Genomic DNA, 26,713 nt, shown 5'->3' with positions numbered 1-26,713 from the left:
ATGGACCCAGTGCCATTTATGGAAAGATCCAGCCTTCCCACGTCAGCTCCTCAATGTCACGTTTCTGAACTGTATTCTGTTCCCTGGTCTATTTGTCTATTATTAAACTAATGCCACGCTGTCTTAATTATCATGGTTTCATAACACATCTCGATATCTAGTAATGTAAAATGTTTGGCTTTGTCCTTCCTCTGTCAAGATTTTTCGCCTATTCTTGGACTTTTCCATTTTCATATTCACTTTAGAATGAACTTGTCAATTTCTGGGGGAAAAAATACCTGCTCAAATTTTTATTGAGGTTGCACTGAATTTATAGATCGATTGGGGGAGAGCTGATATCTTTACAATACCAAATCTTCCAAACAATGAACAAGGTATGTCCTTTTATCTGTTTCATGTCTCTCAGTGTTTGCAGTTTTCTACATAGAGGTCATGTATGTCTTTTGCTAGATTTATTCCTAGGTATCTGATCTTTTTGATGCTATCATAAGTGGTATCATTTTACATTTTGATTTTTAAGTAACCATTCACAATTTGTAAAACATCCCTGATGCTTGGGAGAACCAGTCAGTCACAAAACACAAAGCAACGTTGGATTCTTCTCCTTCATTCTCTCTCCTCTTCTCCCTCTCTCTAAACACACGCACCAGCCAGTGAGGTCCTTCAGATCTGCCAGGGGTAAGGAGGAGGCCTCCTAAGGGGATGGGGGTTGAAAGTTACCTACGGGCACAGTGCACACTACTCGGGTGATGGGTATACTAAAATTCCAGGCTCCACCACTATGCGATATATACATGTAATGGAATTCCACTTGTACCCCCTAAATCTATTAAAATTTTTTTAAAAGGAAAAAAAAAAGAGGCCTCCTAGGTCTTTTAATGACCCCTTGAGAACACAAAGAGATTACCCTTTGAAAATAGACTCCATTAAATTCTTAACCGAAAGCCTTCATTCACCTCAGGGTTTTTTGTTTTTTTGAGACAGAGCCTCGCTCTGCTGCCTAGGCTAGTGTGCAGTGGCATCATCGTAGCTCACTGCAACCTCAAACTCCCGGGCTCAAGCGATCCTCCCACCTCAGCCTGCCAAGTAGCTGGGACTGCAGGTGTGTGCTATCACGCCTTGCTGATTTTTCTGTTTTTTTGTAGAAAGAGGGTCTCACTATGTTGCTCAGGCTGGTCTCAAACTCCTAACCTCAAGCAATCCTCCCACCTTGGCCTTCCAAAGTGCTAGGATTACAGGTGTGATCCACAGCGCCCGGCCCACCTCAGTTTTTTTTAATCTCTTAAGTCTATTTATTTATTTATTTGACATACAATTCACATAACATAAAATTCATCACTGTATAGTGTGCAATTCAGTGATTTTTGGTATATTTATTATATTGGACAGCCATCACTACTATTTAATTCCCTCATTTGAAAAAAAAAAAAAAGAAAAGAAATCCATACCTATTAGCAGTCAGTCCCAATTTCTTCTCCACCATCCATTGGCAGCCACTGGTGTGTTTCCTGTCTCCATGAATTCGCCTATTCTGTCCATTTCGTATCAATGGAATCATACGATATGTGGCCTTTTGTGTTTAGTTTCTTTCAGTTAGCACGTGTTCAAGGTACATCCAGGTTGTAGCAGGCAACAGTGTTTCATTTCCTTTTATGACATTGCCTCAGTTTCCATCTAGGAAAAGAATGAGGATTGGTTCATAGGAAATCTGGAAAATAGAAATAGAAAAAAGTTTTTTTTTTTTTAAATCAATTATTTCATCTTACACGTGAACTGTCTGTTCATATCCTTTGCCCAATTTCTCTATTGGGGTCTTATCACTCTTTTACTAATTTATAAGTATCTTCATGTAATGTAATGTAATGTAAATATTGACCCTTTGCATAGTTTCTGATAGTCTATTTTTCCCTCCACTTTTTTGTTTAGCTTTTTGTGTAATTATTAATTTCTCATTTTTATATATCCAGAAATATTCGTTTTCATGGGGGAGAATAATGTTTTCCTTTCCCTGCTCTTAAACTTGGGTCTGCCTCCCACTGGACATCAGATAAATATTCACTTATGTTTTCATATAGTCTTTTTTGGTTTGAATTTTTATTATTTTAGATGTTAACCTTTCTAGAATTATATTGGTACATGATGTGGTATAAAGATACATTTTATGGCCAGGTGCAGTGGCTCAAGCCTGTAATCCTAGCACTTTGGGAGGCTGAGGCAGGAGGATTGCTTGAGGCCACAGTTAGAGACCAGCTTGAGCAAGAGTGAGACTTCTGAAAACAAACAAACTAAAAAAAACAAAGAAATTAACAGATAGCAGATACAGATACAAAGCTTAAAAAAATACAAAGCAAAGTAAATTTAATTGTAATGTGACATGTCCACTTTGCATTACGGTTTTGAACTGTGAACTTACACTTAAAACCAACTGAATAAATCAAATGACCAACAGGGAGTTAGGTGAGGCTTGTTGTAATCATGTATCCTGCTTTGTTATTTTGTATATATGGAATTTATCTAGGTACAGCATGGAGTAATAGCAATATTACATACATTTTATTATTTAGTCAGTGTAAACTAAATAATTCCTTAGGTTAGGTTCTGTTAAGTTACCAGCAGAAACTACTGATTGTGAAAATTTAATGACAATATTATCCTGTCAGGTGAAAAAGGCAGCATTAGGAAGGGCAAAAGTCTTATGATATGGAGTCTTGGGAAAAGCTGTCTGCAGCATAAAAACATCTTCTCCTCCTGATTTGTAGTTTGAACGTCTGTAATTATGATATTGTCCAGTTTAGTGAACATTCTGTGTGCTCCAGATATCATGTGTGAGGCTTGATCCTTAAAATTTGTCTAGTTTCAGCTTATAGAGGCTTTAGGAACAGAGTTGCTTTTATTTTTCAGTTAGAGAATAGTAGCAAAGTATTGGAGGAAATTATGGAAATTTCTAATCTAGTGCAGTCCACAGGTAGATAACAATAAATTGAAGAGTGTATATTGCTACGTTCTAGTAATAGGTATTTTATAGTTTCTCCTTAGAAGCATTACTTTTTTTCTCTACATTGATTATACAGAATTTACAAACTTCTTGAAGCTAGGAAGCTTAACCAAATAGAATTTAGATTTTTCTGACAATATTAAGTTTTTCGGGCCTGCCAAGACATGACAAGATTTACTCACTGACTGTAGGGCTGGCAACTGTTGAGCCAGGTGTTTTATGCACATCTTTATATATGACATTTTGGTACAACTTTGGTAATATAACTAATGCTTTCAATTGTATCCTGCCTGTAAAGAGAGAGCATCTTTTTTATTAAACCTAAATAAATAAAAATAAGAATGCTCATGAATAGTTTCTGAATTTTGGAGGAATCAAGTAGGGAGAAAAGGCAAGTGATTCCACCTTTCCTCTCAAAGGTACACTTTACCAAATTGTTGTACACTAGAGATAGCATATGAGAGAAAACTTCCTTAAATCTGTAAAATAAAATATTTAAGGAAGTATCAACAATGTTTTAAATAAAAGCTATAAAAAATTACTTATTTCAATTACTTAATTTCGTGTTATTTATTTCATTGTTTTAATTAAACTTGACTCTCAGTTTCATTAACCCATCAATTTGTTTATTAGAGTTCTGGAAATTTTTTATCTAGTTCATTGATCTGAAAGTTATCAGAAATCTGTGTTCAAGAGTACTTGTTGGAGTCTTTTTCTATGTAAAGAAATTTTGGACCATAGCTGATTGCACATGCTGTTAGAGAAGACTTAAAATAATAATTGTATAACAATAACTCAGAATAGCCATAGTTAAAAATCTATTGAAAGTTCCCAAATGACAAAGAAACTCAGTGACTTCTATTACACGTAGCATAATAATATAACAACCAGAATCATCACACTTTTATAAATTTATTATAACCATTAGTATATTCACATTATAAACATATTCATACAAATTTAACTTTAGAAAATATTTAACATAACAATAAAATTATGACTAACAAAATAGAAGTTATATGAGTTTATATAATTTTTTGAAACATTTATATCAATAACATACCCATAAATGTCATTGAAAGATCTAGTATCACTTATCATATGACAATGACTCCCATACAATTTAACAAATAAGCCTAATATGTATTAGCTCTACAAGATCTGAGATACATAAGTTGAGGCTCTCCAAAGGCCCAAGTAGAAAATCCCAAAGTTAATTTTAGGTCAAATTAAATTTAATTTAATATTTTAAATCGAGGGAAACCTGCCAACAATGTTAAAAGAGTCAAAAAACTTGAACAAAATGGTATATCAGCTCATTGTTAAGTAATATTTATTTAATCAGCATGATAATGAAAAGACTGCAAAAGCAATAGAAAAAGTTATATGGATGTAAGACACTTAACCCTTTAAAAGCTCAGTTTTCCTAAGTAATCAAAAAAAAATTCAATAAAGACAACATGGGAAATTATCTTCGTAAAACATAAAATCTTTGTTGTTGTTGTTTTAAGATAGTAACCACAAAAGAGAAAGAAAAACCTGTACTGTGACTGCTTCTCTCTATGGGAAGCCCATTTAGATGACCTGGAGTCAAATGTGATGAAAAGGGCACTTGAATTTAATCCAGACACAGGAAGAGTATGTCCAGGGTTATGAGCATACACTATATCATAGAGAAATATAAATAAGAAAACAAGTACCTTGAGCAGGAGAATACAAGGCTCTTAGCAACAGCATGGGAACTTTCCTGGTTCTATGTAGCAATACACACAAACCAAGAAGAGCCAGGAGTACATAATCCAGTTATTCTGGAGGAGAATATTGGTTTTCTAGGCCCTTGGGGTAATCATTTTAGCATCAGGCCATAATAGCAGAGTTAGAACAGGAGAAAAAGAGTTACAGGAATCAAGCAAAAGATTGAAGGAGAGAATTATCATTCCAGACAAGCAAGAAAGTATACCTTTTCAAGGGCAGAAAGAAGGCAAGTTGCACTTCCAGTCTGAAACTAGGGAAATGAATTAGATTGCAAGAAGAAATGTAAGATAGAAACTGTCTACAGAATAGAAGATGGCTGTTAAAAAATAGATTTCAGAATTGAGAAATCAAAACCTCTTGCAATTTTACTGAGAGCAAATCAGTGCTTCCAAAATACTTGTTCTAACATAGGAGATCAATATTGAAAAAGTTTTTATGAGTGTATTTTTAATGTGAAAACTCAATCTATGTGAAGACTACTGTGAATAATTCGATTTTAATTATACTCAGCTTGATCAAATGCAAAATTCCTTTCCCAAATTCACTTCTCATGAATCTTATCATAACTCACAAAGAACATTTACAACATGCTTGGAATCTAGTGTCACCAAGTGTAACTGTGTCTCCCCCAGCCTCTGCACTGTTCGAGGATGTGCACCTCGTAATATCTGGGGACATGATTGTCTGAACAACAGCTTCCAACTTGAATATATGTCCTTTCTGTGGGGACAGTGTTTTGCTCTTAGCAGGGTTTGTGAGGGCAACAGCAGGTCAGTTGCTATTGTCTGGACTTGGAATGTCCTTGGAGGAATCTCTCTTAGGGACAGACTTATCCTACTGTGAGAAAGGACACAGGAATTGAACGCTGTTATCAGTGCCTTCTTTTGATGGATGATGGAGCCGCCAGTATGTTCAGTGTCGCTGTTCTTTACATCTCGTGACTGTCTGTTACTGGGAAAGGGAGAAATAGAAGAATGGATACACCTCCTCTAGACTAAGAGGTTTTGAGAAAAATAATCCCCTTGGCCTTGAAGGCTTAGTATGTACCATTACTGGGTTTGGATGACTGTGTAGACTTGAATAGCCCATGTCTGTTGGCCTCATGGGATGGACAGAATTTCATACCTTCTTTGACTGGACATTCCTGGATCACCACTGCTTTTGGCTGGAGAATTTTGCTGAGAATGATCTCATCAAGTTTCTTGTAACTTCTAGGAGTCATGTTTTAATTCCATGCCTTTGTTAGACCATCACTAGACATGAGGCACAGCCCAGCCTCCCAAGCGCTGGGGTCATGGTAAGTCCTATTGGTGGCCCACACATCATGCCATCTTTGTCATTTTTCAGAGGACTTGGTGCTCTGTCAAGAAACTGCTGCAGCCTTGGGCCCCTCCTGCCCACGCTCTGCTGCAGCAACTGCTCCCTGAGCAGAAGTGCTGCACCAGTCTTAGACACCTCTTGCTCCTGTTGGCACAGCTGTCTCTTAGGATGGAGCTGAGAATTCAGCCCTGTGTTAGGGTCCCCATAAGCATGAGCCTGTGTGTTCATGTGATATGCAGAGGCCAGGAGTTCTGAGTTGGGAGAAAAGGAAACATGTAAAGATCTCCTTTTGTCCCTCTCTAAAAGGTCATGTCTAGGTTCATGTGACGAGGGTCTCCCCCTGGGCCTCTTCTACTCCCAGGAGAGATCAACAAATGGAAAAACATCCCATGGTCATGGATTGGAGGAATCAAGATTGTTAAAATGTCCATATTGCCCAAAGTCATTTATAGATTCAGTGCAATTCCCTACATCTAGAACAGGTTTTCCTATTTTTTTCTTCTAGAATTTGTATAGTTTCATGTCTTACATTTAAGTCTTTAATCCATCTTGAATTAATTTTTATATATGGCAAGAGATTGGGATCCTCCTTAATTCCTCTGTTTGTGACTTTCCAATTTTCCCATCAAAATACCAACATCTGATTTCACAGACCTAGAATAAAATAATCCTAGGCTTCATTTGGAACCAAAAAAGAGCCTGATAGCCAAATCAGTTTTAAGCAAAAAGAATGAATCTGCAGGCATCACATTACCTGACTTCAAATTATACTACAAGTCTATAGTAACCAAATCAGGATGGCACTGGCGTAAAAGTAGAGACATAGACCAATGGAACAGAATAGAAACCCAGAAATAAAACAATAGAGCTATGACTAATTGATCTTTGACAAAATAGACAAAAAAGGAAAAGGAAAAGGAAATGGAGACTCTGTTAAATAAATGGTGCTGGGACAGCTGTGTAGAAATATGACTGCACAAACAGGCTGAGTGGCAGGACCCAGTAAGGCCTTTGTATCTAGACTCTGTTTGGCCTGAGTGTGCATTCGTTCCTTCGGGATGTGGGGCAGGACACTTTCCAGAATGTGGGTTTTATAGTAAAACAAAGTAGTTCAGATCATTACTTTAGGGCCAGTTTTTACATTGAATAATTTTAGGTTTTATGGCTAGCTTTCAGATAAGGAGGTTCTGGCTCTCATGACCTGCCTTGGGGAAGATGAGTTCTGATTTCTATGGCGAGCTTCAGGGAAGTGTGGGACCAGGAGGCAGGAAGGCAAGGGAAGGTCAAAGACCTTTTGCTTCTGAGGCCTTCCTTTTAGGGTAGTTTTCTGAGCCCCATCAACATGATATCACTTGACTTTAGACTGATAAAAAACCTTCAGTACCAGTCCTTAACACCTCAAACAATGACATAAAGTTATAACACTCTTTTCTTAAATGAGGATCAAGATTAAGCTGTTTGAAAAACTATCTAAATCTTTAAAGAATGATGGTGGAATTTTGATAGGGGTTGCAGAGCAATCTTAAGCAAAAAGAAAAAATTGGGGGGGGTATCAGTCTGCCAGACTTCAATCTTTACTACAAGGCTATAGTGACCCAAACAGCATGGTACTGGCACAAGAACAGAGATATAGACCTTTGCAATAGAACAGAGATCCCAGATGTAAAACCATCTTCATATTGTCATCTAATCTTTCACAAAGAAGACAAAAGTATACATTGGGGAAAAGAATCTCTATCCAATAAGTGGTGCTGGGAAAACTGGATATCCACATGCAGAAGAATGAAACTGGATCCCCACCTCTCACCTCTCACAAAAATCAACTCACAGTGGATAACAGACTAAACTCTAAGATGTGAAACCTTAAGAATTCTGGAAGAAAATGTGGGGAAGATTCTTTTAGACATCAGCCTAGATAAAGAGTTTATGTAGAAGACCCCTAAAGCAATCACAGCAGCAACAAAAATAAACAAATGGGAACTGATCAAATTAAAAAGCTTCTATACAGCCAAGGAAACTGTCCTTAGAGCGAATAGACAACCTACAGAGAATAGACAACCTACAGAATGGGAGAAAATATTTGCTTTCTACACATCTGATAAAGGGCTGATAAGAAGAATCTCTACAGAACTTAAGAAAATCAACAAGAAAAAAACCAAACAACCCCATCAATAAATGGGCAAAGGACATGAACTGAAATTTTTCAAAAGAAGACAGACTAATGGCCACCAAGTATATAAAAAGTGCTCACCATCTCTAATCATTAGGGAAATGCAAATCAAAACCACAATGAGATATCACCTAACTCCGGTGAGAATGGCCTCTATCAAAAAGTACCCAAATAACAAATGCTGGCATGGATGTGGAGAGATTAGAACACTCTTAAATGCTGCTGGTGGCACTGCCAATTAGTAGAACCCCTGTGGAAAGTAATTTGGAGATACCTCAAACAGCTAAAAATAGAAATCCCATCTGATCCAGCAATCCCACTACTAGGCATCTATCCAAAGGAAAAAAAAAGACATTCTATAATAAAGACATCTGCACTAGAATGTTTATAGCAGCACAATTTACAGTTGTAAAGATGCGGAAACAACCCAGACGCCTATCAGTACATGAGTAGATTTTAAAATGTGGTATATGTATACCATGGAATACTACTCAACTACAAAAAACAATGGTAATCTAGCACTTCTTATATTATGCTGGGTAGAGATTGAGCCCATTCTTCGAAATGAGGTATCACAAGGATGGGAAAACACGCACCACATGTGCTCGCCATCAAACTGGTACTACCTGATCAACACTAAGGTGCTCACATGGTAGTAATACTCACTGGGTGCTGGTCAGGTAGGGGGGTAAGGGAGGTAGGGGGTAGACTGGGTTGGGGGGTAAACCCACAGCTAATGGAGACGGGGCTCACTGTATGTGGGAAGGACACGCTTGTGGCCCTGGCTTGAGTGAAGCAAAAGCATTTCATGTAACCAAAATGTTTGTAGCCCCATAATATCCTGAATTTAAAAAAAGAAATAAAAAAAGAAAAACAATTGAAAGAGTCTCAAAACACTTTCCAACTTCGCTGTAAACTTAAGTACATGCAATATTTGTAAAGAGTAAGACTCTTGAGATTCTCTTTGGATTTTAACAATCTCTTTTAAATTTTAAACTACCATACAAAAATTAACAGTTTAGGGACTCCTTTTCTAGGAAAAAACTTTGTCACAGCAAAATAATGTATACATAACTGGATAGCTTGTAAACAGTAAGACAGAAGAGTAGACAAACACCAAGGGAAAACTAAAGCTTGCAATTTAAGCTTTTGTAACTATGATTTCTAGGACAGCTTTGAATCCTAACAGTACTTTTAACGTCAGATTATAGAAAGAATGAGTTAGAAACATGTTTTATGCATACCTTTCCACAGACGTTAAAGTCAGTGGAAGAAACTTTATCTGCAGCTAGGATTAAGAGACCAAAACCAAAATGTTTTTGTAAACCTTGACCATAAGTGTCTGTTTTTGTGCTCTATTTACTTAGTGTTTTATTTATTCTCATTTGCTGACACTTATTTTTTAAGCACGTCTACATTTTTACCTAATTAAGAACTGTAAAGTTAAACACATAGGTATTTTTGTTGATAACTCAGGAGGTTTAGCTATTATCATTAGAGCACTATATTAATTTTACCTTACTTATCAAAAATCATACAAACACAGATCATTGTATTTGGCTGGGTTTATAGTTTTATAACCTTTGTGTCAAACCCTGACACCTTAAGAACATAAATATGTCCATTAAAACCCAGGCAAAAAACGTACATTGATAATATGAAAACATTTTATTCTTACTTTACCATAGCCCTTTAGCATGAATCTTTTCATATTTTTGCCACCCTACCTTTGGGATAAATACCTAAAAACGAGAAAGCCAGGTCAGTGAATAAATGCATATGTAATTTTGCCAGATATTGCTGAATTCCCCTAACTAGGAATCCTACCATTCTGCAGGACCCCCAGTAATGTGTAAGAATGCCCACTTTCCCACAGCTTGGTCAACAGAATATGTTGTCAAACGTTTTGATAATTGCCAATCTGCTAGGTGAGACATGATATCTTGATGACTGTTAATTTGCATTGTTCTTATTGTAGGCAAGGTTGAGAATCTTTTCATGTGGTTAAGGGCCATTTGGATTTCATTCCCATGAGTCATTTGTTCATTTCTCTAGTTCGAATTTCCGTTGATTTGTTGGCCTTTTTCTTCAATTTGGAATCTGTGTATTAGGAATAGTAACCCTTTGTCTATAATATTTTCTCCCAGTTTGCTATACTTTACTCATGGTATTTTTTTTTTGCCAGGCAAATTTTCATGTAATCAAATGTATCAGTCTTTTCTCTCATTACTTCCAGATTTTAAGCCTTAGGAAAGGTTTCTCTGTGCAAAGGTTACAAAGGAACTCACCCATGTTTTCTTCTAGTAGTTGTAGGGCTCAATTTTTCACATTTAAATCTCTGATTTATTTGGAATTGATCCCAGTGTACCATGTGAAAAATGGACCCAATTTTATCTTTTTCAACAGAACTATCCAGGTATCCTAAAACCGCTGTTTAAAATGCCTTTCTTTCCCCACTGATTTGAGATGCCTCCTTTATTATACTAAGTTTCCATAAGCACTCGCATCTTTTTCTGCATTTTCCAGTCTGGTTCTTGGTCCGTGTGTATCTGTGTGTCAGTAGCGCGCTGATTTCACAGCGGAAGCTCCGTAACGCTTTCCTGTTTCCCCCACTCCTGTTACTCCTCTGTATCAGGGGCTTCCCGGCTGTCCTCGCTTTTATGTTCCTCCAAATGAACAAACCACTCTTGATAATTTATACAATTATAAACTTTATAATCAACTTTACCTCCATGAGGTCATCAAGACCCCAGGAGATGCAGCCAGTCCAACCCCCCACAGCGGATGCCTCTTGGAGAGAGGAGGTGGCAACAGGGGCTGGGGTGGAGACTGACCAAACATCCAAAGAGATGCCAGTCTTTGGCAAGCTGAAAGTTCAAGTTTACTTTCTTGTTACCCAGAAAATAGGGTCTCACTTGAAAATGTGGGTTGGTTATGGAGAAATAAAGAGATTACTTTTTCTTTACATATTAGCATAGGAGAGAGAGTATGTTTGTGGTGCTGCTGCTCTTTCTATGGATTTCCTTGTTTTTCCTAATAGCTTGGCCATCGCCCTTGTCATGCAGATGAGAAATCTCAGGGCCTCTGTGCACCTTCTCCGTCACACTCCTCCCCCAATCAGTCATCAAGGCCTGTGGGTTCCGCGTCCACAAGGTCTTCATGTTTTCCAGGGTCACACATCAGCAGGACTTCGAGGCTCTAACCGTCCTGTTTCCCTGGCAGCTGTAATTTTAAAAAGAAACTCATTCTTTCCAGAGCCAACTCCATGCATACATACACATATACTCTTCTAACCAATTAATTTTAATCAGTTAACTTTAAGGAGCAGCGTACACCAAACTCCCTGTATGGTCTCATCTGTCCACTAGGCAGCCTACGTGTTGATGTTGCCCATTGTGTGACTTTAGAGCAAGGCAGCACGCCTTCTCCACACTGGAGCCAGTGATAATAAAAAATTCATTTCCTGTGGGTTGCAGATAGATCTCTCTTTAACGAATATCTGTAAACACATCCAGAGATAAAAACTGATGTATCTTACCTAGGAACAAAGGTTTTAGAAACTGAAAATACTATCAGATTCTCCTCCTAGGTAAATAATAACAGTAATAACCAACATGTCCACTAAAAGACATGTAGAAGAATGTTCATAGCAGCTTTAGCCATAATAACCTCAAATTGCAAACCAAAATGTCCATCAGCAAGATAATGGATAAATAAATTGGAATTTTTTCCTTTATTGGAATGATACACAGTAATAAGAGGAACAGACAGCTGTTAAATGAATGAATATAGTGACTCACAGACATAGCAGGGGCAAAAGCAGCAGACCAGAGGGAGCGTGCATACCACACAGTGCCATTTTTATGAAGTTCAAGACTGGTAAAACCAACCTACTATGATTAAGTCAGAATTATGGCTATGGGAGTCAGTATAGTCTGGGAAGTGGCATGAGGGAACATTCTGGGAGGTTGGAGATGTTCTATGATTTCATCTGGAGGGGCAGTACATGAGTATGTAGCTATGAAAATTCACTGAGTCATACATTTAAGATTTGTACACCTTCCTCAAGGTTTGTTATACTTAAATCATAAAAAATTCAATCTCAGATAACCTGAATATGCAAAGATAGAGAACTTCTCTAAAATCCCCTTGTCCCCAAATATCTGGCCCACTAAGGGCACTGTTGCTGCATAAAGCCAAAGTCACAGACCTCAGCGTCTTCTATGTAATGGTGCCCCCTGGAGCACAAAGAGATCCACGTTTCATGTTCCAGTTGAAACGGAATTTCTCAGCCTCTCATTTACCACCTACTCCCATCACCATGTGAGTGGGGGAAATTTGGCTCAATTTATGGATCAGGAATATGACAGAGTGAGATTGGAATTTCCATAAAAAAAATAGAAATTCTCTTGCAAGCACATAGCTGGCTTCACAGGCAATTGTAGATTCCTTGAGGTTGCAGAGCCATCATCCCACTCATTGTGCTATGCTTTGAGCCATTGACACTGTGCCTTTCCTGAACAGCGTGGAAAATCAGAATGAATGGAGGGATGGATGGGTGAGGCATGGATGGGTGGATGGGGAGATGGAACCTCACATCCTCAGTAAAACAAAGTTTAGTCTTTCCTAAATGCATGTTTTCTTTGTGGCGAGTCCTCCTCAGTGCTTCATCATTAGGACAAGCCTCCCTCATATCCTCCCCTTCAATTCTACTGTGATTTTGAGGAAATCAACAATCCCCATATCTCGGGCCAATACTCATCCAAATCCCTTAAAATCTCTAGCCCCGAACTCCTCAGGGAGGCAGATCTGAGGTTTCCTCCCAGCTCCTCCTTTGGCCGTAGATCTTGTGAATAAAACTCTTTCTCTGCTGCAACTTGGTGTCCTGGCAGATCAATGTGCTGCACAATCCTGGTACAGTTGCACTGGCAGGGCCCTTTCAGCTGTCTCTTTCCCTGGTCCTCCCAGGAAAACTTCCTGCTGGTCTACTATTTCACTTTGTCTTAATCACTCACCATCTAAATCCCTATTGTCTGTGACAATGCTCTGAGGTGCAAACCTGTGCAAGCTCTGTTCCAAGTACAGGCAGTCTCCTTAGGAAGAGCTGTGTAGTTCTCTGTTATGGCCTGGCCCTCCTCTTGGGCAAAACCTGCACCAAAGCAGTAGAGCAGGGAGCAGGGACCACGGCCTGGTCTCCCAGTGTGACACCCCTGCCCTATAAGTGGGCATTAGGTGGGATGGTAGCTCCTGGTCAGCTTGGTTGGACTCTCACAGAACCTTTACAAGCAAACTGGGATAGGAGTGATGGGAATACAGTGTTTTCAGCCACCACACCTGGAGTAGAGCTTCTACCCTACAAGTGATGTGAACTACAATAAAATCCTAAACCCTTTGCTGACTAAAAAAAAATCCCTCGTGGCCAAGGGGACCCCAGAGAAAACTTAAAACTGAGTTTCCAGCCCTGGTGGGATTGGAGGTCAGACACGCCTCATTATACCCAATCCCTTGCTAAAGACCATTGGGCTTTTCCGTAAGGGCTAAACAGAAACCAATCTCATGGTCCAGACCAGCATTCTTTCCTTACAAGGGCCCACCAACCAGGCAGTGGTTTTACCAGTCTGCAGAGCATGCACAGAGAGGGGTTGTGTGTCCTTGCTTCACCTTTTTGATTTAAAAGTGGACACACTTGAAGCTCTGACTCAGGGGGATGGGCAGGACACGGGGAATATATATAACCTGAATTTTTGTACCCCCATGATAAGCTAAAATTAAAAAAAAACCGTATAAAAAATGGGGCCATTTCTTAACATGGACCCCATAAAAAAGCATAAAACTTGATTGTGCAGGCACATGTTTCTCTTTCATAAATATTCATAACTCATCCTATTGCTTGTCAAATATATACATCTAGCCATTCCACTCAGAATACAATCCGATTCGCTTTGTCACTGCCTCAAAGCCTGTGTTCCTGGCATCTGGCTGGGGCCCAGTTTTCCAGTCTGCTGGAATTGCCACCTGGAGGCTGCAGCCCTTTCTGAGAAAGAAAGCTCTCCTTTCCAAATTATGAACCTCATTGTCTCTTCACTCAGTGCTGAGGGCCTAGTGACGGGAAGGAAGCCGGGTTTGCTCATCCACTCCTGCCTGGAATCGTGCTTCTGCAACACAGAGCTGGGCTGGCAACAGACGCTGCTGTCCTGCCCCTCACAGGGTGAAAGCACAGCTCCAGACCAGGAGCTGTGGGAAAGCGAGCCCTGTCTTCTCCACCCAAGCCTTGCAGAGCAGATCTTCTCTTGCACCGAGCTGGGTGAGCAGGACGGAAGCAGATCACGGCTCAAATGCCACAAACTCCCTGCTTTGAACAAGAGTTTCTTCATTTTGTGTGTGCACTTAGGAAAAATTCTGGGGGCTATAACTGGTTGGTTGCTGTTTTTTAAAATGTCACCAATTAAATTATGGTTTTACTGGAAGGAGAAGGGTGCAGAAAGGCCTTGAAGGAGAGAAAGAGCTTTAGTTGAATGAGATGAAGGAAAGGGAGCATTTCAGGCGGGGGGAATAAGCCAAGCACAGCAGTGAGGAAGTGGGGACCTCGGAGATGACACCTGGACTGACTCGGCTACTGCACTGGGAAGTGGAGGTGCCACTGCATGGACGGCTCAGAGGCAGGTTTTGGAGGACCCTCAGCGTCAGCCTAACAGATCTGGTCTTTGGATAACAGGGAACCCCTGAGAGCTTTGAGTGAGGGAACAACATGGTGGAAACTATATTAAGGACAAAAACCTCCACCTTATGCTGTGTTTGCTTTGATGTACCCATTTTGTGTTTTTAAATAATTTATAAGTATTTTCTCTAGAATATTTTGAAGAATGCAGAAGAATTAAATTGACGTAAGTTAATTCACTTCAGACAACCTAAGTGGTTTTTTTTTGCTATCATTAATGTTTTTAATTGACACTTAATAATTGTACATATGGGGTAGAGTGTGATATTTTGACACATGTATACAATGTCCAATGAACAAAGCAGTGTAATTAGCATATCTATCACCTCAAATACTATTTTTTTGTGTTAGGACCACTTCAAAATCCAGGCTTCTAACTCTTTCAAAATATACAATAAACTATTAATCCTGGTCCCCCTACAGCGCTACAGGCCGCTGCGCTCCCAGGCAGGGCCCGCCATGGGTCGAGCCCCGCCCCGCCGGCGTTGCCTAGCAACCGGCACCGTGTCGGCACGTCCCGAGCGACTCAGTCTCCCGGAGACCGCGGTCAGAGGACACTTGGCGGCGTCCTCCGACGGCCACGGGCGCCTTTCTCGGAGCGACGCCGTCCCGGCCTGGGGGCCTCGGCGCCGGCCGGGCCGGGCTCTGGGCCCCGCGAGGCGCAGCCCGGCCTCCCTCCCGGCCGCGTCGCAGACTCCACCCGGGACGCGCCGAGGGCGGGCGGGGGGACGCGGGGGCGGGGCGACCTCCCGCCGGGAGAAAGGACCCGGAGCCCCCGCGCCGCCTCGGGAGGGGAGCGGGGGAGACTCGGGAGACCCGCCCTGGTCTGGGAGAGCAGCAGGGCGCGCCCCGGCTTCGAGTGAAGCAGCACAAGTTGCCGACATCGGCCGGCACAGAGCGAGGGAGGGACCCGCCGCCTCGGAGCGCGGCAGACGCCCCGCAGGGTCAGGGCGGGACCGCAGTCGCCGCCCGTCTGTGCGCTCCGGCCGCCCCAGCCACCGCCGCGCCGGCGTCCCTGGATTGTGGCCCAGTCGTCGGACCTCAGCTCTCCTCGACGACGGCAGGAATTAGCACAAGTTCAACACGGCACAGGGCAGCTTTGTGATACCAAGGGTCTTCTTTTAGGAAATCTGGATGTTTCCCCCCAGCTCTCTCCTGGATCGTGGCTTCCTCCCCAGCCAGCAGAGTGTCTTGGAGCAAGTATGTCTGAGGTCTCCATTGAGCCTTCTCCGTTTCTTCAGCAAGAGATAGAGGAGCTCAGGGAATCGCTGCAAGGAAAAGATGCAACAACTAGAACTCTTCAGGAAACTAATGTCAGATTGTCCAACTCGACTGCTGCCACCCCAGAGCTGGAACGAAAAAATATGAGCAAACCGATGCAGACATTATGCAGCTAATGGACAAAGAAGATATTTTACAAAGATCACGTAAGGAAAAAGACTTCTTAATCAAAGCCCAATGTAATCAGCTACTTTCTTCAAATGAAAATTTCACTAAACAATTAAATTAAAACGAACTTTGAGGCAGGAAGTAACAAACCTCAAGGAGAGAATATTAATTTTAGGAACGGACATTAGTAAACTAGAAGTGGACAATGCAATAGAAAATTCAGGCCATCAAGCCAGGGTGTGGGCGCAGTGACTGTAAGAACAACTGAATGTAGTCTCTAAGCAAAGGGATGAAATTGCACTGCAGTTTTCTGTCTCTCAAGAGCAAGCGAAGCCAACCTGCAGATGGCACTAGAGCACTTCCAACAAGAGGAAAAAGCTACGCATTCCGGTGAACAAGAAAAGCTAAAACAACGCACAGCAGAATGGGAAAAAAAGGCAGAAAATCTGGAGGGAAAAGTGACATCATTTCGTTGGATGTTTGGATGAAGCAAATGCTGCACTGGATTCAGCATCACAACTTACAGGACAGTTAAAGCTAAAGGAAGAACAAAAAAACCAAAATGAACTCCAAGAGGAAGTGCTCAATGATCTACAATAGAAGTGAATGAAATTAAACAGCACAAACGGCAAAATGGACAAAGTTCTAATGAGAAACCACTTCATGGGACATTTCCACACACCAAAAATCTGTCATGAAGTGCTACGACTGATGGGAGCATCCTGGGTGTCAGAGGGGAGGAAATGGAGCAGTTGTTTGATGAAGATCGAGGTGATGTTACCAGGTGATGACCGGGTGACTTGGAGGAGGATCAAAGTGTCCCCAACACACCGTTGAGGCCAAATCGGCAATCTGTCCTTAATAGTTCTTTTCCAGAACTTCTCGCTAGATTTCTGGAAACAGAATCTCATCCACTGTTCCACCAGCAAAGCTTTCTGTCCACAATATGAAACCTCTAGATTCACCAGGAAGGAGAAAACTAGATACAAACATGGCAGGAGGTTTTAAAGATACAACTGAATCCAGGTGTGGGAGGAGAGCAGATGTACATCCATTCTTGGCTCCCTGCTCCGCAGCTGTGTCCCTTAGCAATCTGTCTGGCCTCAGACCTGGTGGCCTGGGCATCTTCCTTTGAAACCCATCCCAGATGTTTGGCCCATGTTTTCCAGACCCCCATCTCTCACCAGATTCAAAAATCTAGTCAAAATAGATTAATGACTTGAATTTAAGACTGAAAACTCTAAAACTGCTAGAAAAAAACATTGGAAAAATACTCCCAGACCATGATTTGGGCAAAGACATTTTTCGGTTAAGACCTCAAAAGCACAGACAGCCAAAGCAAAAATAGACAAATGGGATTAAATCAAACTAAGAAGCTTCTGCACAGCAATGAAAACAAACAACAATAAGAAGAGACAACCGGCAGAATGGGAAAAAATATTTCCAAACTATACATCTGACAAGGGACTGATAACCAGAATATATAAGGAGCTCCAACAACTCAATAGCAAAATAATCATTCAGTTAAAAATGGCCAAAAGATCTGAATAGACATTTCTCAAAGGAAGACATACAAATGGCCAACAGGATATGACAAAAACATGCTCAACGTTACTAATCATCAGAGAAATGCAAATCAAAACCACAATGGGATAACTTCTGAGCAGCAGGTGAGGACCTGGTGGGTGGGGTGAACTTTGGGGAAGTGCCCAGGAAGGTGGGTCATGGAAGGTGTCACTGCTCTGGGAGGCAGACACTAGGGCCTCCTCCAGCGTCTCCAGCCTGCCTGCCCTGATGGTGCCACCTGCAGGTCTCATCTGGGCTCAGGGCTGACTCACATGCACACTGGTGGGGCAATGGAGGGATGGTTACAGCAATATGAATGCCAGCTAAATGCAAGGCTGTCACATGAAGTGACAACAGAATATAGAATTTCTTCACATATTCCTATAAATATGTGAAAACCAATTTGTGACTGGTCAATTTGGGCCTCGACAGTGGGAGTAGAGGAAGGGAGGAGCCCCAGATTCCTGGGACTGAGACGGAGTCACTCAAGAGGGAAATGCCTGGGAGGGAGCCCTGCCCAGTTACCTGTGTAGGGTTTGGGCAGGAGGTTTTCCTAGACATCTCTGGGCCCCAATAGTGGAGACCCCTCTATGCCTACACTCTCCTGATCCAGAGCTACCCTTTTGGGTGGCATGGCCCACCTGCCTGTCACCCAATGGCTCCCAACAACCCCCCACCTCCTGGTCTACAAGTTCCTATGTAATTGTCACCTCTTGGTGGATTAGTCTTAGTGAATGGGTAGAAAAGCAATGAGATATCACTTCCAATACTGAGTTATGAAGTCTGTGACTTCTGTCTTGCTCATTCTCCTCTTTGTTCTGTCTCTCTCTCTCCCTTCATCCCTCACTGAAGGGAAGCAAGCTGAGGTATTATTAGTTGCCCTATGGAGAGATCCCACCAGCAAAGAACCAGTGGAAGACCTGGCCTACAGACAGAAAACACTGAGACCCTCGGTCCAAACTGAAACCTGCTGATTACTGGTGAGTGAGCTGGGAGGAAGATCCTGCCCAGTCGACCCTGAGTTGAGACCACAGCCCCAGCCTCCCAAGAGGCCTTGAGGCAGAGACACCCAGCTGAGCCATGCCAGGATCCTAAAACACACAAACTTTCAGATAATTATAATGCTTGTTACAAGCTGTAAGTTTGAGTATTGTCATCAGCAATAACTATTATTACATAGTAGAGTCTTCCAGGACTGGGGTGTGGCCCTGCCCTCCTCCTTCCCTTCCTTCCTCTCCTCCCAGGCTCCCTCCAGCCACACTGGATGCCTTTCTCACCTCCTCTGTGGCCAAATTCATTTATGCCACCAACTCTCTGAGGAATAGACCCTCCCTCTTAGTACACTGTTCCCTGACTTGTGAAGGGCTGCCTCCTCTTATCTTTCTGGTCACAGCACAAATGTCACCCCGTTGAGGGTTTTCACACTGGGCACCTACTGGCCGCAGCTCTCTGTCCCGGCACCTGCTGTGTCTCACTGGAGCACTTGCTATTCTCTCCCACACGCATTCGCTCTCATGAAGTTGTCCATCTCCCGTCCAGACCTCGAGCTCTTTCAGGACAGGGACCATGCTGGTTACTTTCATCATTGTGCCCAGGCCTGATGTGGCCCCTGCATAGGGTGACAACTGGGGACACAGTCGCTGTGTGAGCAAATGAGGTGATCTTGGGACACTTCTTGCCTCTGAGCAGCTCACACTGTGGAGAGGATGCTGGTAATGAAGGTGGATGTTGAGTCCCGGGCCAGGGGACACAGCAAATGAGCCCCCATGTTGCCAGCTCCAGTTGCTCCAGCAGAGCACAATACGCACTGTCTGCCCCTGGTGTCCCCTCATGGTCACTGCAGCGCCAGGATGAGGGGTGGAGTAAACAAAGCACACTTGTGTTTGGGTGTCCTCAAGCTAGTGTCTGTCTCTGAACACCGCAGGGCGAGTGAGTGAGACCTACGGACTCCAAGGTGTCGGGAGGGACCTCAGAAGCCTCCCCTTCTCCCTGTTTGCCTCCAGTGTTCTGGGGTGTCCAGTTCTCTCCCAAGGCCTCCTCGCCCCAGCCAGGACAATGACTCGGGCCCCACTCACAAATGAGGACCCCGAGGCTCTGACAGGGACAGTCTTGTGCCTGGACCTTAGAGATAGGGTCCAAAGCTTTGCCACATTCTGCACTACTCTGGGCACTTGGTTCTACAAACCCACAGGCTGCTCTCTGCTCTCAAGGATCTCCAGGGAGTAGAAACCATTTCCCAGGGCCTGGGAGCACAGTGGGTAAATATGAAGATCTAAAGCCAACAGACACTTCTCCAAGCCTGTGGGAACTTTGAGGTCACTGAGGCCAAGTGCCCAAATTTACAGGGGAGGTATTTGAGGCTTCTTCCCATGCAGCCCCCTCCACATTAAGTAGGGGGTCATCCTAGTTCCACTTACCGGTAGCTGGAAACTCAAATCCCCAGAACCTGTCATCTTGAGGCTATCCTGGGGATGGCCGAGCCCAGGAAGACTCTGGAAACCTTGAGGACCCCATCTCTGGCATCTATTATATATATTTGCTAAAGGGATATTTTTCTTTTTTCACCAACAAGAAAGATATGACAATAAATGAGCACATAGAAGAACACTGCAGACCTGGGGAAGGTCCCATTTTTGGGACACCTTAGAACTGCAGGGAGTGCATATTCCAGTTCATGTAAGTGCAAAGAATTTCCTCTTAAATATGCACTGTGTAGCCCTTCCCTCAGAATTTACTCCCTTTGCTCTGGATGAAACCAGCCTAAATACTCTGGAAGTTTATTTAGGATGGTTTCAGAACAGAAAGAAAGAAAGAGCTGCCTGGAAGAATGTTGATCTTCTAAGTTCAACCCACCTGGGGGCTGGCTGGGGACAGACAGGACAGGAGCTGCGTGCTGAATGCTGGCCCTGCTGCAGTTCTGTTTGTTTGTTTGTTTGTTTTAAATACAAAATACTAAGGAAGTACAGATGTTTTTATTACATGGATAGTTGTATAGTGCTTAAGTCAGGGCTTTCAGTGTGCCTGTCACCAGAATAGTGTTTATTGTACCCACAAGGTAAGTTTTTATCCTGCATCCTCCCTCCCAGACTACCACCTTTTTGGTTTCCAATATCCTATATACCTCTCTGTGCCGGTGTGTGCCCATAATTCAGCTCCCACTTATTAGTGAGAACATACGGTGTTTGGTCTTCCATTGTTGAGATACTTCACATAGAATAATGGTCTCCAGTTCCATCCAAGTTGCTGCAAAAGACATTATGAATTTCCTTTTTACGGCTGAGTAGTGTTCCATAGTGTGTGTATTTGCCACATTTCGTTTATCCACTCATGAATTGATGGGCCCTTACATTGGTTCTACATCTTTGCAATTGTGAATTGTGCTGCGATAAACATTTTAGTACAAGTGTCTTTTTTTTTTAAGTAAAATGACTTCCTTTCCTGTGGGTAGATCCCCAGCAGTGGGATTGCTGGGTCAACTGGTAGGTCTACGATTAGTTCTTTGAGGAATCTCCACACTGTTTCCCATAGCGCTGTACTAGTGTGCAATCTCACTGAGAGTGTGTGGTGTTCCTTTCTCTCTGCTTCCTAACCAGCATCTATTGTCTGACTTTTTAATAATGGCCATTCTGATAGGGGCTATATGGTATCTAATTGTAGTTTTAATTTGCATTTCCCTGATAATTAGTGATGTTGAGATTTTTTCATGTTTGTAGCCCATTTCCCTATCTTCTTTGGGAAAACTTCTGTTCACTTCTTTTGCCCACTTTTTTTATTTATTGAGGATATTATGGGAGTCTCAGAAACGTTTTGGTCACATGTCACGCATTTCTACCGCCCACGCCAGGGCTGCAAGCCTGTCCCTCTCCCATACAGTGCGTTCCGCTTCCCTCAGTTGTGGGTTTACCCCTCACCCCTGCCGACTGGCACCCAATGACTATTACCACCATATAAACACTTTAGTGTTGGTCAGTTGGTACCAGTTTGATGGTGAGTACATGTGGTGCGTGTTTTTCCGTCCTTGTGATACCTCACTTCGAAGGATGGGCTCAATCTCTATCCAGGATAATGTAATAGGTGCTAGATCAGAGTTGTTTTTTGTAGCTGAGTACTATTGCATGGTATACATATACCACATTTTATTAATCCACTCATGGATTGATGGGCACTTGGGTTGCCTCCACATCCTTGCAATAGTGAATTGTGCTGCCATAAACATTCAAGTGAAGATGTCTTTATTATAGAATGTCCTTTTTTCCTTTGGATAGATGCCTAGTTATGGGATTGCTGGATCAAATGGTATTTCTATTTCTAGCTCTTTGTGGTATCTCCAAATTACTTTCCAGATGGGTTGTACTAATTTTCAGTCCCACCAGCAGTGTAAGAGTGTTCCAATCTCTCCACATCCACTCCAGCATTTGTTGTTTCGGACCTTTAAGATAAGGATTTCCCCACTTTTTGATGGGATTGAATAATATGAATTGATTCTATTATTGTTTGATCCTGCATTTCTGAAGTGAATTATCTGTCGTCATCTTTTATACCTATATATTAATTTTATATTCAAATTCTTAATTTATATTGGCTGTTTCAAGTTTCAGTATTATGTATGTAGTAGCCATAGAAAAGCTTTTGATGGCTTTTTTTTCCCCTTTAATAAAACAGATTTTAAAGGGAAATATCTGAACCTTAAAAATATGGGGAAAGGGTCATTTAAAACAATTGGAATTTTAGTTAATTATTCCAAATACTTAAAATTTATTTGTTTTTGAGTTTCTAATTATTGTTTCACTTCAAGTTTGGTAGCCAATACATCATAAATATCATTTTTCTCTCAGTTTTTTAATTTATTACTGCATGTTTGTATATATTAGTCTCTAGGGGTTTAAAAATCCATCACCAGTTTTAATACTGTTCATTTTTATTAATATTTGAGTGTGTCTTTTCACATTTTGCTTAACATTGCACTGGCTCTGTCTATTTTATCATCAATTTTATTCCCATTTATTATATTCCATGTACTAATTATTCTGAATTTCATTGCCTATATTATATTTTCTTATTGCACATTACTTTTGCATTTAGCCTATGGTTACTTTTATGAATTCCAGAGATTGACATCTAGCACACATATTGTCAGGCATCTTCTGTTCTGGTAATTGAATTTTCAGCTATTGTTATTTTACCTAAATACTCTTGAATCAAACACAGTAAGCAACTTGGATATGGAGAATTTCCATTGTCTTTTCGTCTAAACAAAATCAATATTCATTAGTAATATGGCCTAGTTTTAGTGTTAACATTTAAAACATTTAATATACTGTTTCAAAAATATTATAACCTAAAGGGTACCAAAGATAACCTCTTTCAGTAAAATATTGTATATTTGTTAAAACATTTCTTGAGTTCAAATTATTTCAATTGTTCCAAATGTGCTGAAAAATGTGGTATGAAGCCCAAGTTCAATATTTGGCAATTTAGTCAAGCTTGCTTGTTGTATGGTTCGAATTTTTGAATAATTAATAAACTTCATTTGTGTTATCTAATGATAACCACAAACGGTTGGTTTAATTTTTCACTTTGGTCAAGGAATTGCCCAATTTATTTTATAACTATCTCAAAATTCTCCCTTGACTGTTTCAATACAGCAGTTGTCACTCTATAAAAAGAGGACCATGACCTTCATGCCCTGAGGCCTTGTCCTCAGCTCCTCCATGGTCAGGTTTCACCATAGATTCACTTTCCACAGTTCAGGACATGCATCCATCCAGCCTATCTATCCAGAAAAGGCTAATTTAGATCATTGCTTCACACAAAATAGTTCACCTTCAAAGGGTTCCAGAAACCAGTTTCGTTCCTTTATGAGTCTCATATTTACTAGCTGTCAATTAAATTCTCACAAAGACCTCTTAACAACATTCTTATGCTCACTTTGCAACACCCAGGGTTTTCTATACATTTTTATCTGAAAATATTTGAAAAAATATGCTACTCTCCTCCCACAAAAACTTACATATTTCGAATGACTAACTTTCCTTTTGGGATTTAAGGTAAAATGACAAAACCTGGTTTGATATCATGCACTGTCTGATATATTATTTCCCTCAAGTTCTATCCTGGACCACTTGCTGTGGAGTTACTGCTTTTCCTTCCCAGTCTTATGATAGGATAATGCCCACTCTTTTCCGTTTCATTAAGCCCTTAACTTCCGTGCCCAGATAATTTCAGGCCATTTAAAATTAATTGTTTTAAAGTCCCACAGTCTTATAAGCTTCCTTATTCTCCAAATTGGTAGAGGTCCAGTATTAAAATAATTCTTACCTTTAAGCTTTTCCATTGAAGTAATTAGTAAAATCAAAATTATGAAAGTATTTTCTGTATATTTACTCTGTACCTGCCATTCATAGCATGTGATAAATCCTATGAGGGCAGGGTCTGAGTCTGGGGTTCGCACACTCTCATATGTGACTGATCATACTGGTGCTTAAACCTCTGCAAGAAAGGAATAAATGACGGCACAGTGCATAATGAATCATGACAAACAACCTAAATGTAGAGGCATCGTGTTAGCTTTGAGAATTTTCAATTTCTTCCACAGCAGGCGGAGTGGAATTTGGGTATCCTGGGGTCACGGCCCATGAGAACAAAGGGGCTCACTGTAGGAAAACAAGCATCCATTAGTGCAGAGGTGTTCACCAGCCACAAACTCGGATTCGGCAAAATAGTCACCAATAATGTAAAGACAGAGGAGAGGGTGTAAAATGATACAAAGGTGCTCACTAGGACAAGGATGCTTTGGGTGACTCTGGACTCAGGGGAGGATCTGGGGGAGCAGCTGGTCCTATGAATGTGCTGCACCTGCTGCTTATGCCTGTGCAGGATGCAAACCATGGAGCCACTGGCCCAGGTCATGAGTCCCAAACACAAAACATCATAAGATGAAAACAACATAATAGTTAGGAATCTTAAAATGCTGGTGTGAATATATACTGCAGAACAGTATCCCAAATCCTTTTCTTTTGTGTTGTTTATCCTGTTCCACTGGACAGTAATATTCTGAAGAAGAATGGTATTTACCAGCATGTTCAGGATCCAGCACAGGATACTGAGGGGCCCAATGCACTGAGGAGCTTGTGGTTTCAGCTCTGCCCACCTGGAGCCTGTGGGGCTGATGGTGATGGCCTGGAAGACACTCAAGAGACAGGTGGTGCCAATGCACACACCCCTGCCCACTCTGTGAACATAGAAAACAAGTTTGCACTCAACATCAGTCAGGGAATGTTTCAACCCAAAAGTGGCCACTGTCTGGGGGACTCCTTTGGAGAGTATGACCAAAAAGTTGACTATAGTCAGGTGCTTGAGAATCGAATCTGTGGACTTTAAAGTGCCTCTGGTGTAATAGAGGAAGCTGTAATGGTAAAGAAGAAAGAAATTCCCTAAGAGTCCAACTGTGGTCTGCGATATAAAGATCATTCCTATTGCCACATCCTGGGAGGCCATCTGTCATTTTCTGGAGACTGACAATTCCATTGAGAGTGAGAGGATCCTGCATAGAAACATGAGGTCTGTTTTATATGGTGACAACTAAAATTCACTATTGTATTCTTACCAATATTTTCAACAAGTAACATTCTTAATAAATTCTATTTTCATTTCAGTAAGAGTTTTGCTATTGTATGAAATTATAATTACATATATATTTTCTATCTATCTATATAGAAAATCTCCCCACTGTAAGATCACTATATTAATGTGTTGCCTTCACCTTTTCCAACTCTTGCAGGCTTTATTATTCTCATTTTGCAGGTGAGAAGATCTTAGGCATGGGAAGGGTAAATGGCATTTCTCAAGTAAACTCCTTGTTAAGAGGAGTGTCAGAATTTGACAGTTTACTTAATCACTGTGCTGTCTCAACTCAGACATATGTATATTTTTTCAAACATCTCCATATTTTCTTCATATTTTCGCTTATCCTATTAGTTTTAAAAAGAATGATCATGTGACTTTTCCCCCCAATTTTGTTGTGGTAATTTTTTATTGAAATACATTTATTTATTTCATAGGCATGTATCATCCATGGTATTTCAGAGATCCAAGTAGAATATATGTGTGCTGATTTTCCTATATAATCTTACAATGGTAATCATACAAGATCCAATGGAATTTTTTGAATGCACAAATGATTCCATGTTTTAAAAGAAGAGACTCTTGTTCATCTTAATCAACAAAGAGCACAGGTGGAAATGCTGTGTGCTGAGCAAGGGGACATGCGACATAAGTAGGAGATAAAATACAGCAGAGGACAAGCTATTAATAGCTTTCTGTAGCATACACAGAAAATTAGTATTTGTGAATGCAAAAGTATGACATAAAATCACTTCAGTGTCAGAATAGTTAAATATATTAAAACATAAGTGCATTATGTAAAAGGAAAACTGGAGGCAGGAAAAATTATTCTCTTAATCAATTTAAATAGTAGTAGCCTAAGTATTAAGCTTGGGAATGGCATTAGAAATTTTTTGTACAACAGGAAATATCATAAGCAATTCAATTCTTTAAAACACTGAAATCATAATTTTTAAAAATACAAAAAGCTAAGGTTAAGGTACCTTTCCCGTTGATTTCGTGAAGGAAAACTGTCATAAACCACAATGACTGGACAACAGGTGCTCTCTGTCACCAGAAAGTTATGGTCTCCATTAGGTATGTTAGTATCCTTAGAATTGGCAAAAACCCTATATTTACTATTTCTAAACAGAACAAAGTAATCCAATCAGCCATACATTATACATTTTCACAGCCA

General features: G+C 41.0%; 1 protein-coding gene and 1 pseudogene across 1 annotated transcript; one reads left to right on the top strand and one right to left on the bottom strand.

The window, feature by feature from the left end:
- The first annotated feature begins 16,683 nt into the window (after positions 1–16,683).
- On the top strand, positions 16,684–17,562 carry LOC123626429 (annotated as a pseudogene).
- A 6,930-nt stretch (positions 17,563–24,492) lies between these two features.
- Positions 24,493–25,410, bottom strand: LOC123626688 (vomeronasal type-1 receptor 3-like). The gene has a single exon (XM_045535912.1). It carries the CDS (start codon positions 25,408–25,410, stop codon positions 24,493–24,495), a length of 918 nt encoding a protein of 305 aa, XP_045391868.1.
- Positions 25,411–26,713: the final 1,303 nt, after the last annotated feature.

The sequence above is a fragment of the Lemur catta genome, chromosome 22 (genome assembly GCF_020740605.2).
Source record: "Lemur catta isolate mLemCat1 chromosome 22, mLemCat1.pri, whole genome shotgun sequence".
In the NCBI taxonomy this organism is placed as follows: Eukaryota; Metazoa; Chordata; class Mammalia; order Primates; family Lemuridae; genus Lemur; species Lemur catta.
Note: the sequence above shows the minus strand (reverse complement) of the source record. Positions and strands in the feature narration are given on the sequence as shown.